Here is an 18,956-nt window from a genome sequence, read left to right on the forward strand (position 1 = left end):
GAGTGCACTGCTTATCCTTCTGGGATGGCAGAGCCAAGGAGGACCATGTCCCATAGAAGTGTCTTGAAGAGCCTGTTCTAACCATGTTTTTTTTTCCCTGGGATTATTTAGCTTTTCTCCAAGGACCAGTGTATTCTGAACTGAGTTTTGTCAAGTTGCTGCTGTTGTGTCACCTAGTTACTGTTAGTGCCTCTGTCCATTCCTCAAAGTGTTTATAGTAACTCTCTTGTGGAAAGGAGCTGTCTAAAGTGAGCTACGAGGAGCACAGCTCCTCTATTTGTAATTTTTTTTTATCCATCTTAACTGGGGAAAGGGGAATTTATACATGCATGAGACAGATAAAACAGGCTCAACCAAGGCAGGCTTGCTGCTGTAATTACTTTGGTTTTCAATGCACTTGCACATTTCGTGTGAAATTAGCTTGTGGCAGACCCAGACTATGGTCCATTGAACTCAGCATCTTGCTTCTCATAGCACAGCACTTGCTTTTTTCTCTCCAAAGAGAATTCTGCTCCCCAGCTGAACTCTGGGACCAAACTAGTGCATATCCTGGACTCAGCTCCAGGATAAGCTGCTTACCAGCAGCAGCTAAGCAGTAAAAAGGGACTGACACAAACCTCAGCATAACTTGCCTTTTTGCCTCTAGGTCCTTGCTTTTCTTCTGGTTCAGTCTAAACCGCGCATGGTCCAGTCTCTTTCCCTCCAGGTGAGGGATTTCAGGACTCTCTTGGTGGAGAGAGCTTACAGGTTTTAGTTGCCCACATCCAACCCCTTCTGCTCCCCACTCAAAATCCAAAGAGCTGATGCAGCTCAAGCTGGGCTCTTCCAGTATGGACAGATGGCCCCATCCAGTGAGCCAGTGACATTCCTGGGCAGAGCCTTTGACCAGTGTGAGCACGGTGCTGAACCTCTGAACATGAGAGAGAAGATGACAAGTTTAGCTTAGCTCAAGAGCCATACACAGCAATGCCAAGGTTTGCAAATTAATAAAAAGCCAACAGCATTACAGATAAATGTATTTTAATTAGGATTAAATACTATCTCAAGGTATCTTGAAATCGCACTTGTACTGTACTATCAACAGCCAGAGGCAATAAAAAAAAGTCTGAAAACGTAGAAGTTCTAGCATCCAACACATGACAGTAAGTGCTGCCATTTAAAGCGACAAACACCGCTCCCAAGAACAGATAATTCTTAGGGGAAAAAGTTGTAACATTTTTGTATGGACAAAAAAAAAAGTAATTTGAAGACCAGAAGAAATATATTAGTGCCTGCCTTTTTAAAAGTTTTTTTTTTGTTGTTTTTCTTCTTTTTTTTTACATTAAATACAGTTTTCTTTAAAAGCAAGGTACTTTCTAAATTCATGGTTTATATACTGTATGTACACAAGAGCAGAACATTGTACAGTGTTTTTGGATAAAGCAGCACTAACTAGCTGTAAGCTGGTACGGTGTTGCTGACCCAAAAAGCAAGATGACAAGTTAAGCACTCTAGGAGAAGTATCTCCATGGTTGGTATGAGAAAAGTAAAGTATCATGTATGTACAAACTGACCCTTCAAACAAACCCCACCAACTCAGCACCATTTGCTGTGGAACTGCACATGCTGCAGCTGATCAATGGAAGCCTGACTGCAAGAGCTGGTCTGAGACCCAAAGCAACCATTTCCTTTCAGTAACAAGGTGCATCACCCATGCAGAGAGCACTCGCAAAGTCATCACTGCAGCATGTCACCCTTGGGCTCTGGGGGGAGTGCATTCTTACTGCAGCCTCAAGCCAAGGAGACACCTGCACTGGTTTTTCACTATACAAAACACAAAATGCCCCAACCAAGCCATTTGAAATTGAGATTAAAGCTACCTTAAGTATCTGTATGGGCACCTGGTCTTTCTGCCCACAGTTAAAGCAGAAAGTTTGCACCCCACTATCACCAGTTCAGACTAAAATGGAGTGGCAGTGATTTCCATATTAGTGCAACATTAACTCCTAGACTCTATCAAAGTGACTGACTGCTCTCCAGACACACAACGTGTATTCAGGTCTTACAAAACTGGTTTCAAGTCTGTAGCCTTTTTTTTTTAGTCTACCCCATTAAAAACCCCATTACACTCAGGAGCAGTCTGTGTCCTGTCCAAAGTCCATTGCATCAAACTGTGACTTTTATTCTAGGGTTAGCAGTGGGGCAGAGATTAAGGTTCTTCTTGTTACATATCCTTTTAAACATCATTCAGCTTACACCTTCAGAAGAGGTTATTTGCTGTACTTTCAGGATGTTCTTCATCCTTGTCTTACACACTACACTGGTATAAGGAACTGAATGTTTCTTCTTGGATGAGGACAGAAGTGAGACAACTTGTTTCTAAACTGCATTAACTTAAAGTTTCAAGTTTTAATGGTGTAAAAAATCTGACATTCAATTACAGTTAAGAGAAACTTGCTACACAGCAAACTGCATCCAAATCTACCAGTTACTGATGGGACCTTTAAATTAACCATGAACGACTTATTCAAGGCATCCAGACCTGGAAACATCAGATCACCCAGCCAGTGAGCCAGCAACTCCCTCCCCCTTTTTCATGAGGCTTTAACTGCAATTGATGTGACCTCAGCACTGGAGCAAATGACTCCAATCCCCAAAAAGGTTAGGGAGATCCTGTGTTAAGCCCAATGCAATATGCATTAGTGTCATGGAGCAGGAAGATCCCAGTGTCTACTTGTTAGAAGTTCACACAAACCATACAGATACAGACAGGATGAAATACAGACTCAAAAGGATCCATTATGCTTGAAGGAAATTCCAAATAAAAATGACATCTTCTGCACAGCCCAGCCTCAGACACAGCCACACCTTTATCTAGTATAATAAACTCTGTAGTAAACTGTTTTTGACCTCCATAGAGAGTAGGAGTTGTCAAACTTAAGAAGATAAACTCCTCTCCCTGGGTACTGGTGGCTGCCAGCATACACTTCTTCGTGACAGTCTCGTCTGTACACAGGCACTATTTCATCTAGCTGAGGCTTGTTGGCATTCTTTTTGGCTTTTTCTTCACTGCTTGTATTTTCTGCAAGGGAAAAAAAGGGGTGTCAGTGAACATGGGTGGATGCTTTATGTGAGAAAGTCAGACTAATCCCTAGGGGACAAGGCCCTCTTTGTTAGTTTAGGAACAAGGGAGTCACAGGGATTCATACCAAGGCTGGGGTTGAAGCACTTAGATGCAGGAGGACAGCAAGCATGCTCACTTTATCATGATTTTAACAGTTTGATATTAAAACTCACCACACCCATCTCCCCAGCACCGCCAGGTCAGTTTGTGGAGATGCCAAGCTCTAGTTTTCAGTAGCACAATCACCCACCACTGACAGCCACTGATGTGACACACTAAGTAGCACAGATTACTTGGTAGGGATTCCCAGAAAGCCACAGCTTCCTAAGTCAGGGCAGCTCCTTCCAAGCAAATTACATGCTCATTTCAAAACATTTTTGTGATGCTAGATCCTCCACAGGCAAAGGCTGTGACCTGTGTCTCAGCCACTATCAGGACTTGTTCTCTGAAGCTGTTTTGCTGCAGCCTCAGGGAAACTTCCTTCCTAGAAACATCTACTGAACAGCAGGACAGGATTTTTCCTAAGCTTTCAGAGTGTAGATCCACTGTGCTCTGTTACAGCACGGGTTTGAGTTTAGTTTACTGAAGAGCTCACTTAGGAAAAGGATTTCCCCAGCCTCAGCTGCTTCACCCTGTCTGTGATCCAAGGAGGGGACTGAAGTTACTTCCAGAACTGAAAATGTTTTCAAAATTGAAAACATGACTGCAGCCAGAAGGAGCCGGGGAAAGGAGATTACACAAGACCATCAGTGGGGGCTTCCCTCACAGCCAACCCTGACAGTTTACATGCATTGGCGTGCTTACCTTCCTCTTCCTCCTCATCATCACTGGACTCGCTGACATGCACACTGACTGCAGTATTAGGGGAGTCTGTCCATTCAAAATACACCCCAAAACCAATGTCATAATTGTCTGTAGCAAACTCCCAAAAGAGGTAAGACCCCTCTTCATGAGTTGGTACTCTGACTGTAACCACTTCTCCTCGGCCCACTGTGATCACAGAGTCTGCATCCTGACGGATTTTCTCCTTGAAGTCTTTGATCTGGGGTCGTGTCCACATGGATGGGGCAGCGATCACTGGGACAGAATCTGGAGAGAGAGGAGGAAATACTCCAGTTAGGCTTTATTTCTGCTATTTATGCTGCTATTTATACTTAAGTGTGACTTGAGAGCACTTGAGGGCCCCAAGCATCAAAGTTGCTACCAATAATTTTTTTTTAACTGAAGAAGCAAGTTTCAGCTCTGAAAAGATATATGAACCAGTGCAAATTTAATTATAACATTACTAAATGCTACCAGTTTATCCATCCACCACATTTAAACCAACAGTGCTTATGCAAAAAAGCCTCAGAAGGCAAGTGTACTGCTACAGGTGACAGGTTTATATTGCCCAGAACCCTTCACTGGAAGGATCTGTAAACAGCTCTGACTCAGTTCAAATAAAACTGAGAATATTTCTGCCCAAACCAGCTTTGTGCTAGAACTTCTACGCTCCTTTCCTTCCAGTCTAGAGTGACAGGAGGTTCTGGATCCCATCAGCTTTGCTGAAATGCTTTTGCTGCCTCCTCTTTCCCTCCCCTCCCAAAGCTGAGCTTTGCCTATGCAATATTATTCTCCCAGGAAAGACAGCAGCCCCAGGAATCAAACCTAGCTTTTCCATAGTCAAATGAAGCCAAACAAAGAACCACAGTGACCCTACTTAAGACACCTGAATCCTAAGAAAGTCTTTTACTATTTATTTTTAATTATGAAATTCAGCTAGCCCCACCTTTTGGTCCATTCTCCAGCGCTTCTTCCAAAACCTCTGGATCCAACTCTTTTTCAGGGCTGTCTGCATGTGCACTGGCCTGCCCATTAATGGATGGGGTGTCCCCTGGGGCAGGGCTGTTCACCTTCGAGGCAGTAGTCAGGGACGTGCCTGTCGCTGCCACCACTGCATCCTGCTGCTTCTGCAAGGCTGCCTAAAACAATTTAAGGAATTTAAGGCAAGTACTCCAAACTCCAGGAGTACTAAAACTTCTGCAAGGCTGCCTAAAACAATTTAAGGAATTTAAGGCAAGTATCAAACTCCAACAAGCTGCCAGTTTTACACCTTTCAGCAGAAGGTCTAAAGACAACTCAAAGAATAAACCTCCCCCTTCACCCTACAAGGGGGCTTGACCCAGAAGACCAGAGGCAGCACACATTAACCAGTTACATCTACTCGGTCCCAAGGAATGTGAAGTAACTTGCTTCTAGGCTGGTGGATACAACCTGAACAAAAAATTTCAACTTTCAAATTAACTACAGTACACACACTCTTGCACTCTACTACGGAATATTTCATTCCTGTAACATTTCTATCAAAGTTGGAAGAGTGACTTATTTGCTGGAGGTTTTTTTACTGGCTGGAAGGGCTCCATCCAGCCTGAGCTCATCCAGGTCTAACAAGAGCTGACTATTGAAGGTCTATTAGCTACTTGCCAATTTATGAGTTAAACAGAGAACTCTGTTGAGCAACCCCCCTGTCCTTTATTTATCTGTATTTATTTATCTGTCTGGAGGGTTATCAGTCCAGACAGATAACACAGGCTTTTTTGTTGGGACAGGGAAAAGATGTAAGTGACAGTGCCACTTTAAAGTATAACCTAACAATCACAAGATTTTGATGAGCAAATATAGGCATCCTGCAGGAATATGAAGACAATACAGAAAAATATCAGTTAAGATTTCAAATTTAACAAGCAATTGCACAGATGCTGTCCAGATTTCACTACTACAGCAGTTCTGTGCTGTGAACTTTTCTACAAAACTATTGCATACAGCCCTTCCAAGATTAATTGCATCAGAAGCTGATCTGTAAGCAGAACAGCACTTTCTAACTGCTCAAACAGATCCCAGTGCAGCTGACTCACAGGCATCCAAATAAAGTATTCCTCAGAAGTGCTATGGAAGCTACATGAGGGAAGTCCAAAAAGTAATTATAACAGGGCAGAAAGTCTCTGCCTTTCCTACACCACTTCAGCCCCATCCAATCATGCTTTGGCTTAGAAGGGAGCTACAAAGACCATCCAGTTCCACACCCTTGGCATGAGAATGGACATCCTCCACCAGACTAGGCTGCTCAAAGCACCAACAAACCTGTCCATGAACACTTCCTGGGATGGGATTTCCACAGCTTCTCCAGGCAATCTGTGCCAGTGTCTGACTGTAAAAAAAAGTCTTCCTTATGTTCAGTCTAGACCTCCCACAGATGAAAACTTCTGCCCTCGTCCTGTCACTATAGGCCCTGGTAAAAAGGCTTTTCTTTGTGCTTCTTATAACCCCCTTTAGATACTGAAAGGCTGCAGTGAGGTTTCCCCAGAGCCTTCTCTTCTCCAGGCTGCACAGCCCCAGCTCCCTCAGCCTGCCTTCATAGCAGAGGTGTTCCAGCCCTCTGAGCATCTTCATGGCCTCCTCTGGACTCACTCCAACAGGTCCCCATCCTTCTCATGCTGGGGACCCCAGAGCTGGATGCAGCACTGCAGGTGGGGTGTCATGAGAGCAGAGCAGAGGGGGAGAATCACCTCTCTCCCTCAACCTTCTGGCCACACTTGTTTTCCTGTATCCCAGGATACAACTGACTTCCTGAGCTGCAGAAGTCAGCTCATACCCAGTGTTTCACTCACCAGCCCAGCCCTGCAGGACAGCTCTCAACACATTCACCCCTCAGACTGTACTGATACTGGGGAGTGCCCTGACCTGACCCACTGCAGGGGCCTTGCTGAACCTCATGAGGATCACATGGCTCCCTTCCTTGGACATTTCTTTACTGAGGGCATCAGCCTCCACAAAATACGAATTACTTAACAGGAAATTGAACTTTAGGTCTTTAGCTCAAGAACAGACTTCAGGCTGGCAGCTACACTCTGTCCTCCCACCCAAATCACAAGCAGCTTATTGCAGGCAAGCAACTACATCAGGTATTAGTACTTGATGAAGTCAGACAATAGGTGCAAAAGGAGAGAGAAGTCAGCAGTGAAGGCTGCCAGGGAGAAGCAACCTCCAACCCAGCAGTGATGCTACAGTGCTGCATATGCATGCTCAGCTAGAAACACAGGGCTGACCACAGCCTGCTGCTCTGCACAGATCTTCAGGAGAGTCACTTGAAGAGGTCTGTTCATGCTCAGATGCACCCATATGTCATTAAATTACACACACACATCACCAAAGCTGCAGCAGAGCGGTTCACGTTTCGTCTCTAATAGTAATATTGAACTAAACCATTAGTAAAGAATGCTTAGTGTTTTCTTAATTAACAGCTGCTTCAGAAAACTGCTCCAAAAGATGAAACTAATAAAGGGGCTTTGGTGTTTGATTCTGAAGCAGCATTAGTCACTAGCATGGTAGCTCTCCCTGTGGCAATTATCTTTTCAAGCAGATAACAGCAGACAAGTTAATGCGTCCCAGTGACAGCCTGGGTCACAAAGCCCAGGATTCCCAGCCATACCTGCTGCTGTGCCAGCTGCACCTGGTAGAGCTGCTGCATGTACTGCTGGTAGTGCTGCTCCTGGAGCTGCCGGATGAGGATCTGCTGCTGCTCGTAGTTGCCGGGATACTGCTGGGCCGCGTACTGCTGGAACTGCACGGCCGTCTGCGAGTTCAGCGCTGCCATGATCTGCTGCCTGCCACGGTAGCACAGCACAGCCTTACCAACAGCCCAGGGCACTGCAGAATCCCTGCCCTGAACTGCCTCTGAGGCCACTTAAACCACTTCACTCCATCCTGCAAAACTCAATCAAGATAAATCCACGTAATCGACGAGAACCCAGAGCTAACGCAGGTGTGAGTTTTGCCTAAAAATACGCCGAGAACATAAAGAAGGAAGCAATGTTTTCTACCCAGTGTTTGGAAACATCAAATGTTAAAACAACAAGCGAGTTTACATAATTCTAAACCTGTAGTGTGATAAAGAGCTAGTGTTACACAAAACCCACATGACTAAACTCCTCAAACAAGTAAAGGAAAAAACCCACATATGCTTTTTCCAGAATCCATCCTTCTAGCAGACCTTCTTTAAATATTGGTAGGAACAAACCTCCTGTGGCACAGCACACCAATGCTTTTTGGTGAACTGAAGAAAGACACACCACATAACTATCTTACTTTTCCTGGTCAGTATGCAAACAAATATGAAAAACGTGACTGACAGTGGCCTAAATCAGGAACAACAACAACAGAAAACTGCTGCCAGATGGGGCATCTGCATCTCCAGTAATCTCAAATGCTGAAACTTCAGGAGGAACACATAGGTTACATATGCACAGGCTGTTTTTCTTCTCGCTCCAAAGAACTAACAGAAATTCTATGGCTGAATGACAAGATACATCCAGGGCCTGTCTCATGTTATGTCCATCAGTAACCAGCTATCAATGTTTCAGAGGAAGGAAGAAGTATCACACAATTGCAAAAAAATAATTCTCTCCTCCTTACTCTTCTTCCATCCCCAAAAATCACATTCTAAAGCATCAGTATTAGACTGGTCTAATATCCCAAAAAGCAGGATTTACTGCCTTTAACACACTGTGACCAGTTTAGATACACATTTGGTATCCACATTCCTTTTCTGTCTAAACTCTTTATCTCCATAACCTGCTATGACCATTTAATACACAACTCCCATTCATGTGAAAAATCCCCTCAACTTCAAGGCATACCACACTTCTTGTTACTTAGCACTGTGCAACACTTGTTATTGTATATATAAATTTATGTCTGTCTCTTACACTCCTCTGGCTCTCACCGTGTTAAACAAGCAGCAACACTTGTGGTTTAATTATTTGCCCCCTTCTCAAAACCACTACATAGCATGCACAGGATCTACTTCAGAGACCTCCCCCCGCAAAAACATTTTTATGGTGGAAAATAGTTGCTGATTGATGTGGAACAGCTTTACTATTATCTTAAATATTACATGTGCAAAGCCAGATCTGTGTGTTCAGCATCTGGATGTGAAGGGAACAATGAAATATAATTAGAACACTGTCTCAAATGCAAGGCAGTTATTTTCTTTCAAGTGCTGTTTGTTTCCACTACTCACTTCTGTTGCTCCATCCGAAGTCGTTCCTCCTCTATTCTCCTCATCTCCTCTTCCTCCCTTCTCAGTCTTTCCTCTTCTTCCCGCCTACGTTTTTCTTCTTCCTTTTGTAACCGCTCCCGCTCCTCCTCTTCACGCCGCCTTCGCTCTTCCTCTTCTCTTCTGCAACATCCACTCAATAAGCCATTTCAGCATTCCTACAGTCCTAGGATGAGTTATTTTCAACGTGCTGTAACCTGCCTTTTGCCTGCCCAGTGAGGCTTTTTGTCTGGTATCATGTCCTCACACTTAAATTGGCCTGGAGAAGTCTTACTGGACACAGGAGAAAACCACATTACTGCAGAGTTTTACTGCACTCAGCAGCGTGACAAAGGTAAATTCTGTGTTACAATTTGATATTCATGCTAACCTGTTACTGTGCTACCGGTATAGCAGAAAACATTGGCTGGAAGCTTTAAACACATCTTCCAAGCTTGCACACATGTTCAATAATGATGTGGATCCTACGATTTAATAATCACACCCGGAAGCAATAATAGGACAGCCTTTGTCAAGCTGCTAACCCATATTAGAAGAGACATTTAAAAACTGACATTTTAATATCCTCTGTATATTTAGTCCACAGACATATTGGGACAGAATGCTTTTGTGAAGCATTTCTTCTTAAGCAGAGGACAGTATCAGCAAAATTTTTAAAACTCCTAAACAACCACCCATTACTGACAAAGTGAAAAGGATTAAAGAGATGAAATGATACCACAGCCACCCATATTTCAAGCATTTCCCTTCCCAAGACAACTCCAACTTAAGCTAGCTGTGATACTGTCCACAGGCCAAGAGTTACAAAGTCCATCAATGCCAACACCAAAGCACCCAAACACTACCTTTTCTTTTCTTGCTCTTCTTTCTCTATCTTGTGAGAAGTGACATACGTTGAGAACAAGTGGCAGCACCTATGCAGGAGCTTGACGAATTCTGTCATAGCCTTTTGCTTCGACATGTTTCCAAGGGCAGCCCATTCCTTCCTGAGGGAGAGAATTCAGCTGAAATTACAGACTCAACTCTTTCCAAGCCAGAGTGAGCACTGACAACCCAGCAAAGAGAAAAAAGTTGGAAGACTAGGAACTAAACATCATTTGCAGTTTCAGAGAACCAACTTCTTCCCAAAGACAGTACAATGTTCTCTTCTCTACTGTCTTTCAAACAGACATAACTCAGCTCTTACGTGAAATTTCATACATCCCATCAACCCTACTTTGAATTCTGACTGATGTCCAAAAACTTCCCAGCTACAAATGACCCTGAAGTATTTTTTAATCTCCTTCCACTCTAGTTTGTGGAAAAAAAAGTATAAATTTTCCTGAATGAAGAAGCATGGAAACAGCTATTGATGACAGCACTTCAGTTAGTTGAAAGAAACAGCCTTGTTCTTCCTAAGAAAAGCTGCATCCTTTTGTGCAAAAGCAGTGCACTGGGTCCACCTCAGAGAAGCCACTGCTGTGTTGCACACTGCCTTCACTCTAGAACACTAAAAAGAGCAACAATGAACATGAGAAGTGCAGCCTGAGCTGCAAGCAACACAAGAGACACACCTGAGACTTCCCAGGTCTCATAAAAGATTTACTCAGAGCTTGAATGCATCAGGTTTTAATTTTCTGACTTCAGAGATTATCTTTGGTGTTAGGACAAGCTCTGGTGAATGCTTCCACCACTGGCAAAAGGCTTGGCCTGCTGTAACCATGGTGTGGAGTTCGGATGAAACATGGACCTGCACATGAATGCATCTTAAACTGCCACGAGAAACTGGACTGTGAGCAGAGCAGCTTCTAGTGTGGCTGAAAAAAACCCAAGCCAATAATCTTCCCTTAGTTCCTGTACTGAACTGTGACTCACACTTCTAAGATACATTTGAAGAGGCCACTTCCACTTTCCACTAGCACAGACACTTGAGATAATCCACATACTTGTAGAAATTGGATGATGCTATCTTCTCAGAGAAAAAGCAGAGTTAAGACCAACAAAAGCACCAGCCCTTTTACCTTCTATCATTCCCCAGAACATCAAAGAATCCAACTTCAGGGCAAGTGTCAGGGTTGTAAGGTCCCAGCAGAACCTGCTTGTGCAGTGCCACAAGTTTGAGCTTTTCTTCATATGTTGGATGAAAGGCTTTGCCATCTTTTTCTGCAGGGAAAAAAGAATAAATAAATTTTCATTGTTGTGATTAATTAAGCAAAGAATATGAATGAGGATGTTGCGCAACCATTATCATGATTTCCACCAAAAAAAAAAGAGAAAAAAGTCAAGTCACAAAAGGTTCGACAAATTAAGTCAGTTCTATTTAAATAAAATCTAGACCTGTCCAGAAGAAACACATCCACTTCAGCTACCGAAAACTTCAGTGTGGAGTGCTTTACATCCCACTATCTACAGTAGTCTTAGTGAGTCAGTTATCACAAAAATATTTACATGAATTTGTTGAACATCACACCATATGGATCTATATCTCCAAAATATTTAAAAACCTTAACTGAATTCAAATGTGTCTGCCAAGTGTCTACTCTAGCACACATTGGAAGGATTTTCCACAAAGAAAGACGTGATCCTAACTTTATAAACTGCTCTCCTTTCATGCTCTTCACATTGATGAAAGCAGAACCACCAAGGTTGAAGGCAAGGAGAAGAGCAGAGAGGAAAAATTAAGAGTCAAGGAGAGTTGTCCTTGAGGGAATACAACTGCTGCCCTTGGCCCAGGCAGCTGGAATAGCCCCTCACAGTGAAAAGCCTTGCAGCTGCCTCCATCAGCACGAACACATACAGTGAATTCTGACAATAAGAAGGCAACATAAGCCGGAACATGTTCCAGTGGCTCCACAGGAACCTCTTCTGAAGTATTCCCAGTTAGATCCCATCATGCTTTTACTGGTAAGAAGACTCCTGCATTGATTTAAAATTATATATGAATTAGTCAGTGAGGACCTCATACATTTAAATTGTCAAAATAAATCAATTAAACAGACATTGCTGTTTCAGTGTGACTACACCGCTCATTAAGAAAAAGACATTTTTCTTTAACAGGAAAACAAATAAATAAGCACCGTCTCCCTTTGGAAGAGCAGAAATGAGGAAGCCACTACGAAGAGGTAAAAGATAGTCACTTCCCATGACTCCACTGCTCTCCATGTAACTGGGAGCTGGAGACAAAGCTGCCACTCATTCCCAGTTCTCCTGTGGAGCAAGTTGTTTACAGCCCCAAACTCAACAGTCCACACCTATATTTCAGGCTGACACATACTGCAAAATTTCTTGGCTGACACTTGGGAACAGTTATTAACAGGGAAAGAAGCAAATCTCACAATGAGAGAGGAAGGAAAATACCCCTACTACAGCTTATTGAGAAACTCAGAGCGAATACTTCTGGAAATCAGAAACAATCCCAGTGGGAAAGTATTTGCAGTTCACAGCAAGACGCTCTATTTTTGACAGAGAAAGTTCAGTACATTGCTGGACTTACTCAGCTGAAGCATCATAAGGAACCACTACACGCATGCCATTTGTTTTGAAGCCACAATCAAATTATTAGGAAGGCAAATATTTAATTACTTATTATCCATTCCTAGGAGTCCACATCACTCTTGCAGAATTTCAAGTATTTGCTCTCGTCCCAGTGTCACACAACCTTACAGCAAATATAGCTGCCAGCTTCAAAAACAGAAGCCTTTCTCAACAAAAATATCTACTTCCAAAAATATCTGGGGGGGTATGCAAAAACTGAACCAGAGTCTACTCAGTGTATACAATGAAAGGACAAGAGGCAGCTGACACAAACTGAAGCATAGGAAATGCCACTTAAGCATTTTTGTGGGGTTTTGTTTGCTTGAAGTTGGTGTTTTGGTTGGGGTTTTTTTGTTTGTTTGGTTGGGTTTTTTTATGCTGTTGTTATTTAAACAGCCAGTGATCGAGCTGGAACGGTTGCCCTGAGAACAGGGCAGGTTGCCCTGGGAAGTTTTTAAGCCTCCATGACTGGAGATGTTCAAAACTTAAATGGACACAGTGCCTCGAAGCCGGAACTGGAAAGGAGGGCTAAACCTGACAATCACCAGCAGCCCCTTCCCTCCCCTAGTCTGTGATCCTTAAGGGATTCAAATCACCACCTTCTGGTAAACTCCTGCTCTCAGGTCTTCCAAAGAGCCCGTTGGCTTTCCCCCAACTCTTCACAATTTACACTCAACTCAGAATTTACTTATTAGGTAACCAGCACTTCCATTAGCCTCAATAAACAGCATGTACTTTGAAATAATACTTAATATCCTGGGGCATCGTGCTACAAAGCAAGTCAATTGACAACGGTACTGCCCTACAATTTTGCCAGTCTTCTGAGCAAAGCATGATTCTCAAGAGGGCCCCTATAGCACAGTTTACTTTTCACAACCTGTGTACCTACCATCTGTCTGGCCAAACACGCAGCTATTTGCTGTACAGAACTGCTACCTAAGCCAGATAACATCATCAGTATTTGAGCTCCTGAAGAAAGTTAAAGTGAAAAAACCTTCATTTCCCATGCAATGCACAGCACATTTGCATTTTCACAGAACAGAGAAGACAGACCTTATGCCCTAATTATTAAGAGAAGCCAAAATCTGCATTTACAAAGGACGGTGACCCAAGGGAAGAACAACAAACAAGCTAAATAGGAGAGGGGAAAATAGGAGAAAAATACAAGACAAGCTTTCAGTGACTTGTAGATAATGTAGCTTAGAAGCAAATTATCAGAAAAACACTTGCAGCCAGCCAGAGTGAAGTTTCATACTAACTATTTTGCAGCTGAACTCTACAGCATAAACCACACCGTATAATCACCCCAAAGATCAGGAACTGTTGGTGTTTAACTGAACCAGAGGACCTGAATTCATCTGCAGAGCCAAATACGCCAGAAAGAGCATTAGTGTGTCTAGACAAGTAGAAGTGCCAAATGTATCCAAGCATCCGTGAACGCGCCATTTAAGCAGGCATTACCCACACACCTCGTACAGCTGCCGGGGAAGCGGAAGAACATCAAAGAGCTCCGGGGAACACACTGAAAAATCCTAAGGACCTGCACAGCAGTAATACAGCAACTGCACAGCCTTCTCTAAGCCACTGGCGTCTCTGACACAACAAGGCCAGGAATATGCTCAGTTTTCAACCACAAGACAAAGATGTCACCATGTGGCACTGTATTATTGACAGGAATTGATAAAAGCCCGCAAATTTAGACACAAAGGAGTTTAATAACTAGCTTAAGAGATTGCACTGTGCAGGATGCTGTTACTCCTCTGTAACTTCAGATATTTTTCCCCCTTAGAAACTCTGCACACCATGCTGCACCTTCCACTCCAACTTCACCTCCTACACCCACTCTAAATGCTTAATTCCATTGGGATAGCATTCAGTTGAGTCATCCAGAAGCAGCTAGAAAACAATTTGTGAAGAGTGATTTTTCACCTCATAGCTTTTAAAAGCAGAAGTCATGTATGTTAATTCTATTCATTTGCAACGTTCTAATGAGTGAGACCAAAACTGAGGAGTGTGAGGATTGAACTGCCTGCAGAGCCCAGTTCACTCTTATACTCCTAATCCTCCTCCCCGGAAAGTGTGTTCTGCATCAACAGAATTACTGACTGGCCCTTCCAATTAAATATGATCAAAGCACAACTTCACAAATGTAGATACATGATAGGGGTTTTCATATTCTTGACAACAAGAGCCTCCTTAATTTACAAATTACAATCATACCATCAAATTAGTTCTCAAAAAAAGAGGTCAAACAATTAATTGAGAATGATGTTCTGCTGAGGATGAAGATGCATTCTTGTTAGGATAAGAGGAAATAACTTAGAGCAGTCAAAGAAAATTAGAGTACTTAACATTCCAGGAGAGCTTTTAGATACCAAAATGATATGGTTTGTGTACCGTCTACTCAGATGTGCTGTGCTACAAATCACTTTAGACAGTATATGAACACTTCAGGGACTGTCACATATTGAAGGTTGGGTGCAGTGGTATTTCAATGACAGGATGTGGAAAACAATAAAGCCAGGCTGATCCTGAGAGAGACTTGCTGGCAGAGGTATGCAAGCCACCCTCTCCTGCTTCAGGACAGAGCCTGGACAGGTTACTGCCTTCAGTGGCATAACTCATACCAGCTCAGCAGGCAGAATAAGCCATCAGAGACACTTCTACTGTGCCAGATGCCCCAGGGCTCACAATCACAGGCAGTCCTAGAGACAAAGAAATGTACAACGACTGTGACATGACTGTTCTCCACTGTACACTGGATCCAGCACAGTGGAACAGATTCTTAACGGCAGCCAAAATGCTGCTAGACCTGCACTAGGCTTAACAGAGCAGGAAGGGAGAGAGTGCATAAGGGAAAGGGCTGTGTTTCCAGTTCCAGTTCCAGTCCATTTTTCTGTGTTTCCCACAGAAAAATGGACTGGAACACTGTTACCATCTATTTTCTATGCCTCTGTTATTCTGAAAAGCTCTCTCCACAAGCCATTTTGAATGTTAAAAAAAAAAAACCAAAACGAAACAAAAAGACAGTGAACATCTCCTGCACAGCCTAAGGCCTGACAGTTGAAGTGACCCAGAGTCAAGCATTTTAGATCTGCTTTAGATTTGTCTTTATCAGAGACAGAATAAAGTAGCTTTTGAGTCTCTTTAATATCCTAGCCTAGTTTCCATTGTGCTTTGCACACTGTTTATACACACTTCCACCCTGTCTTTGAGAATTCTGTTACCTGCAATATGCCACCACTGACAAGTGTTAGCAGTCATTGTAATAAGCAAACTCAGATTCAACTTTTCTTGGACAAAAGTACACCAAGAGTTACAGACAGCTTGGGCTGCACACTGAAACAGGAAAAAAGCTGCTTAACTATCAGGAGAGTTTTTAGAAGAATGGTCAGAAATTAGGTCTCAGCACTGACCTATTAACATGGGCCACCCTTCAGACAGAGCTGTTGCCTCCTGAAGTACAGGAGGAATCCCTATTTGCTCCTTGGCGTGCACAGGGCTGCTAACCAAGTGTGCCCACTCCCTCAGTTGCTCTGATAGCATGAAAATAATTTGGAAACGAGACCACTTATTTTTGGAGCTGTGCAGATATAGAACAAGCTGGCAGAATCAGTAACCCAAGTATTACAAGCTCCTGTAGCTCCCCATCAGATCTATAAATAACAATCTTTGTGTTATGTCACTTTTAGGAAAAAATCTACAGATGAAATGATGGGCAATGACTGTGAGGTATTCCAGCCACGAGGATAGAGAACAAGGTTTTCACTGGAAAGACTGACAACACAATTGAGCGGGGAAAATTATCATCTTATCAGCACAACCATGAGTTACAAAAAATTGTAGAAGGCTAAAAAAGGAGCAAGAGTAAGCTGAAACACGTTGATATTAAGTTTTGATTAAAAAGAACAGCGACCAAAAAAACCCCAAAAAACCCCCAAAAAACCAAAAAAAAAACATTACTAAGACAGAACAAGGCAAGGAACTGGAACCTACACAGAAGTAACACCCCACAGACTTCACCATCAGAGAGAAGATAAAGCCAGAACATAAATTCTGTTAAAACATGATATAACAGATATAGGTTATTGACACATAGCAGCAATATAGATAAAGTCATTCACAGCATGTAACTTTTGCACTGCAAACACCAGCTCACACTGTGAACACACTTCACACTGTAAAAACAGGGTCCTGTAGAACATTCAACCCAAGACAGAAGACAACCACAGCTGACTGAGACAAGGAATGTGGTACTGCAGAAACATTTCTTTCTGCATCATTAAACACAACCAGAACTGTTTCAAGCAACTTCTTTTACAGAAAGAAGAAAGAGACATTAAGTACAATGCTTCCGCAACCTGATAACCTCGGATACAGGAGGGGGAAAAAAGTAAGATCTTATGATCCCCTATTTTTTTTAGAGCTTAAAAAAGTAACACCTCTGTATATTAGCATGCTAACAAAATAGCTACTTTGTGGAATGGTATCAGAACAGAGTCAAAGAACCAGGGCTTAAGGAAACTGCTTACATGCTCCTAACAACCACAAGGCGCAGGTCAGCCAGTGCGAAGAAAGACAACTTTGTCCTTCCAGCAGTGTTTCCACCTGCCAGCAGCGCTTGCCCTTAGAGGAGGCAGCTCCCTGGGAGGTCATCTAACAACTGACTGCCACAGGACTGACCTTCCCAAGCGCAGAGCTTGTCTTCCCTAGCGCAGGCATGAGGCTGGACTCCCTGCTCCACCTGAAACAGCGTCTGCCTGAAAGCCACAGGAGCGATACACTGCTGAAGTGTGGTCAGTGTAGCGAGCACAGCTCTCCCCTCAGTACCCCACAGCCCACTTCTCCCTCCTGAAGAAACCAAGTGTGGCAAGATACGTCCACCTTCCCAGGGATACACACCTGGCTACAGGGGATCCCAGCAAAACCACTCCAGGTCTACACCCTAGGTATTTCACAGCTGCCTGCTGGGGTCATGGCAGCACACGGATTCATTGAATCAATTAAGCTGGAAAAAATCTTTGAGACCATCGAGTCCAACTTATGACCAAACACCCCCGCGTGAACGAGACCATGGCATTGAGTGCCACGTCCAGTCTTTCCTTAAGCACTTCCAGGAACAGACTCCACCACCTCCCTGGGCAGCCCGTTCCAATGTCAAACCACTCTTTTTGTGAAGAGATTCTTGGTAATGACCCGCACACAGCCGAAGCCGGGTCCTGTCGTCCCGAGGCCAGCCCGCTGAGGAGGGCACGGCACCTCCCCGGGCTCTCAGCGCTGCTCACGGCGAGCGCTGCTCGCCCCCGTCTGCTCGCGTTCCCCGCCCGTGACACCGGCACGGAGCCCTGCCGCCCCGGTTCTCGGCGGGGTGCTGCACAGCCCCGGCAGTGCCACGCCGCGCCCCGGGGCAGCCTGTGCTGCCGGCCCCGGGAAAAGCGCATCCCCGCGGGCCGCCGGGACACGCTGCCGGTCCCGGCACGCCGAGCCCTCCCGGGGCCGCCCCCCGCGGCTCTGGGGGGACCCGGGGCTCGGCCCGAGCAGCCCGGCCCGGCGGGCGCTGCCGCCCGGGGCTCCCCGGTGCTGCCCCGGCTCCGGGCGCGGGCGGCGCGGGCCGGGCCGGCGGCCGGGCTCACCTTTGAAGAAGCGCAGCGCCAGCCCGTAGAGCTCCTCCAGCGCGAAGCCCCAGCGCCGCTCCAGGCTCAGCGCCGCCTCCTCCGCCGCCTCGCCGCCGGCCTCCGCCGCGCCCGGGGAGCCGGGGCCCGCTCGGCCCCGCCCCGCCGCCGGCTCGCCCCGCGCCGGCCGCGCTTCGCAGGCCGGCACCTCGGCGTTGGGGCTCAGCGTCAGCCCGTCCACCGAGACCTCGAGCCGGTCCGAGCTCAGCACCGCCGCCATCCTCCTCCGCCGCCTCCCGCCCGCCCTCCGCCTCCTGCTCCGCTGCGGCGGCCACGTCCCGACTTCCCGTCCCCTCCGACCCGGATCTTCCGGGCCCGCCCCGCCCCGCCCGCGCCTGCCGGGCCGCGGGGTGCGCCGGCGAGCGGGCCGCCGCCCCGGGCCCTCAGGCACCGCCTGCCGCCGGGAATCCCGGGGACACGGGCGTCTGCGGGGCTGCCACCCTGACCGCGCCTCTCGCTCGCTTGGGGGATAATGGGTGTTCAACAGCGCGGTCTCCCTCATCAGGAGAGACTGCGGGAGCTGGGCCTGTTAAGTGTGGAGAAGACAAGACCGAGAGAGAATCTCATTAATGCA

At 45.2% G+C, this 18,956-nt stretch overlaps 1 protein-coding gene across 1 annotated transcript; it reads right to left on the reverse strand.

Moving 5' to 3' along the window:
- Positions 1-1,003: 1,003 nt before the first annotated feature.
- Positions 1,004-18,609, reverse strand: ACBD3 (acyl-CoA binding domain containing 3). The gene is made up of 8 exons (XM_066316295.1): positions 18,344-18,609; positions 11,198-11,339; positions 10,043-10,183; positions 9,162-9,320; positions 7,572-7,746; positions 4,872-5,064; positions 3,908-4,192; positions 1,004-3,061 (listed from the first exon to the last, which is right to left on the reverse strand). The coding sequence occupies exons 1-8, from the start codon at positions 18,600-18,602 to the stop codon at positions 2,850-2,852; spliced, it is 1,566 nt and encodes a 521-aa protein (XP_066172392.1). The 5' UTR covers positions 18,603-18,609; the 3' UTR covers positions 1,004-2,849.
- Positions 18,610-18,956: the final 347 nt, after the last annotated feature.

The sequence above is a fragment of the Sylvia atricapilla genome, chromosome 3 (genome assembly GCF_009819655.1).
Source record: "Sylvia atricapilla isolate bSylAtr1 chromosome 3, bSylAtr1.pri, whole genome shotgun sequence".
Taxonomy (NCBI): Eukaryota; Metazoa; Chordata; class Aves; order Passeriformes; family Sylviidae; genus Sylvia; species Sylvia atricapilla.

Bases quoted from the DNA above. Each gene is read 5' to 3' on its own strand.
- ACBD3 (XM_066316295.1), bottom strand. From the start codon at position 18,602: ATGGCGGCGGTGCTGAGCTCGGACCGGCTCGAGGTCTCGGTGGACGGG. The intron at 7,747-9,161 runs GTGAGTAGTGGA...CTACCGTGGCAG, and splicing joins CTTCGGATGGAGCAACAGAA to GCAGCAGATCATGGCAGCGC. The intron at 5,065-7,571 runs GTATGGCTGGGA...AAATTGTTTTAG, and splicing joins TGCAGCTGGCACAGCAGCAG to GCAGCCTTGCAGAAGCAGCA.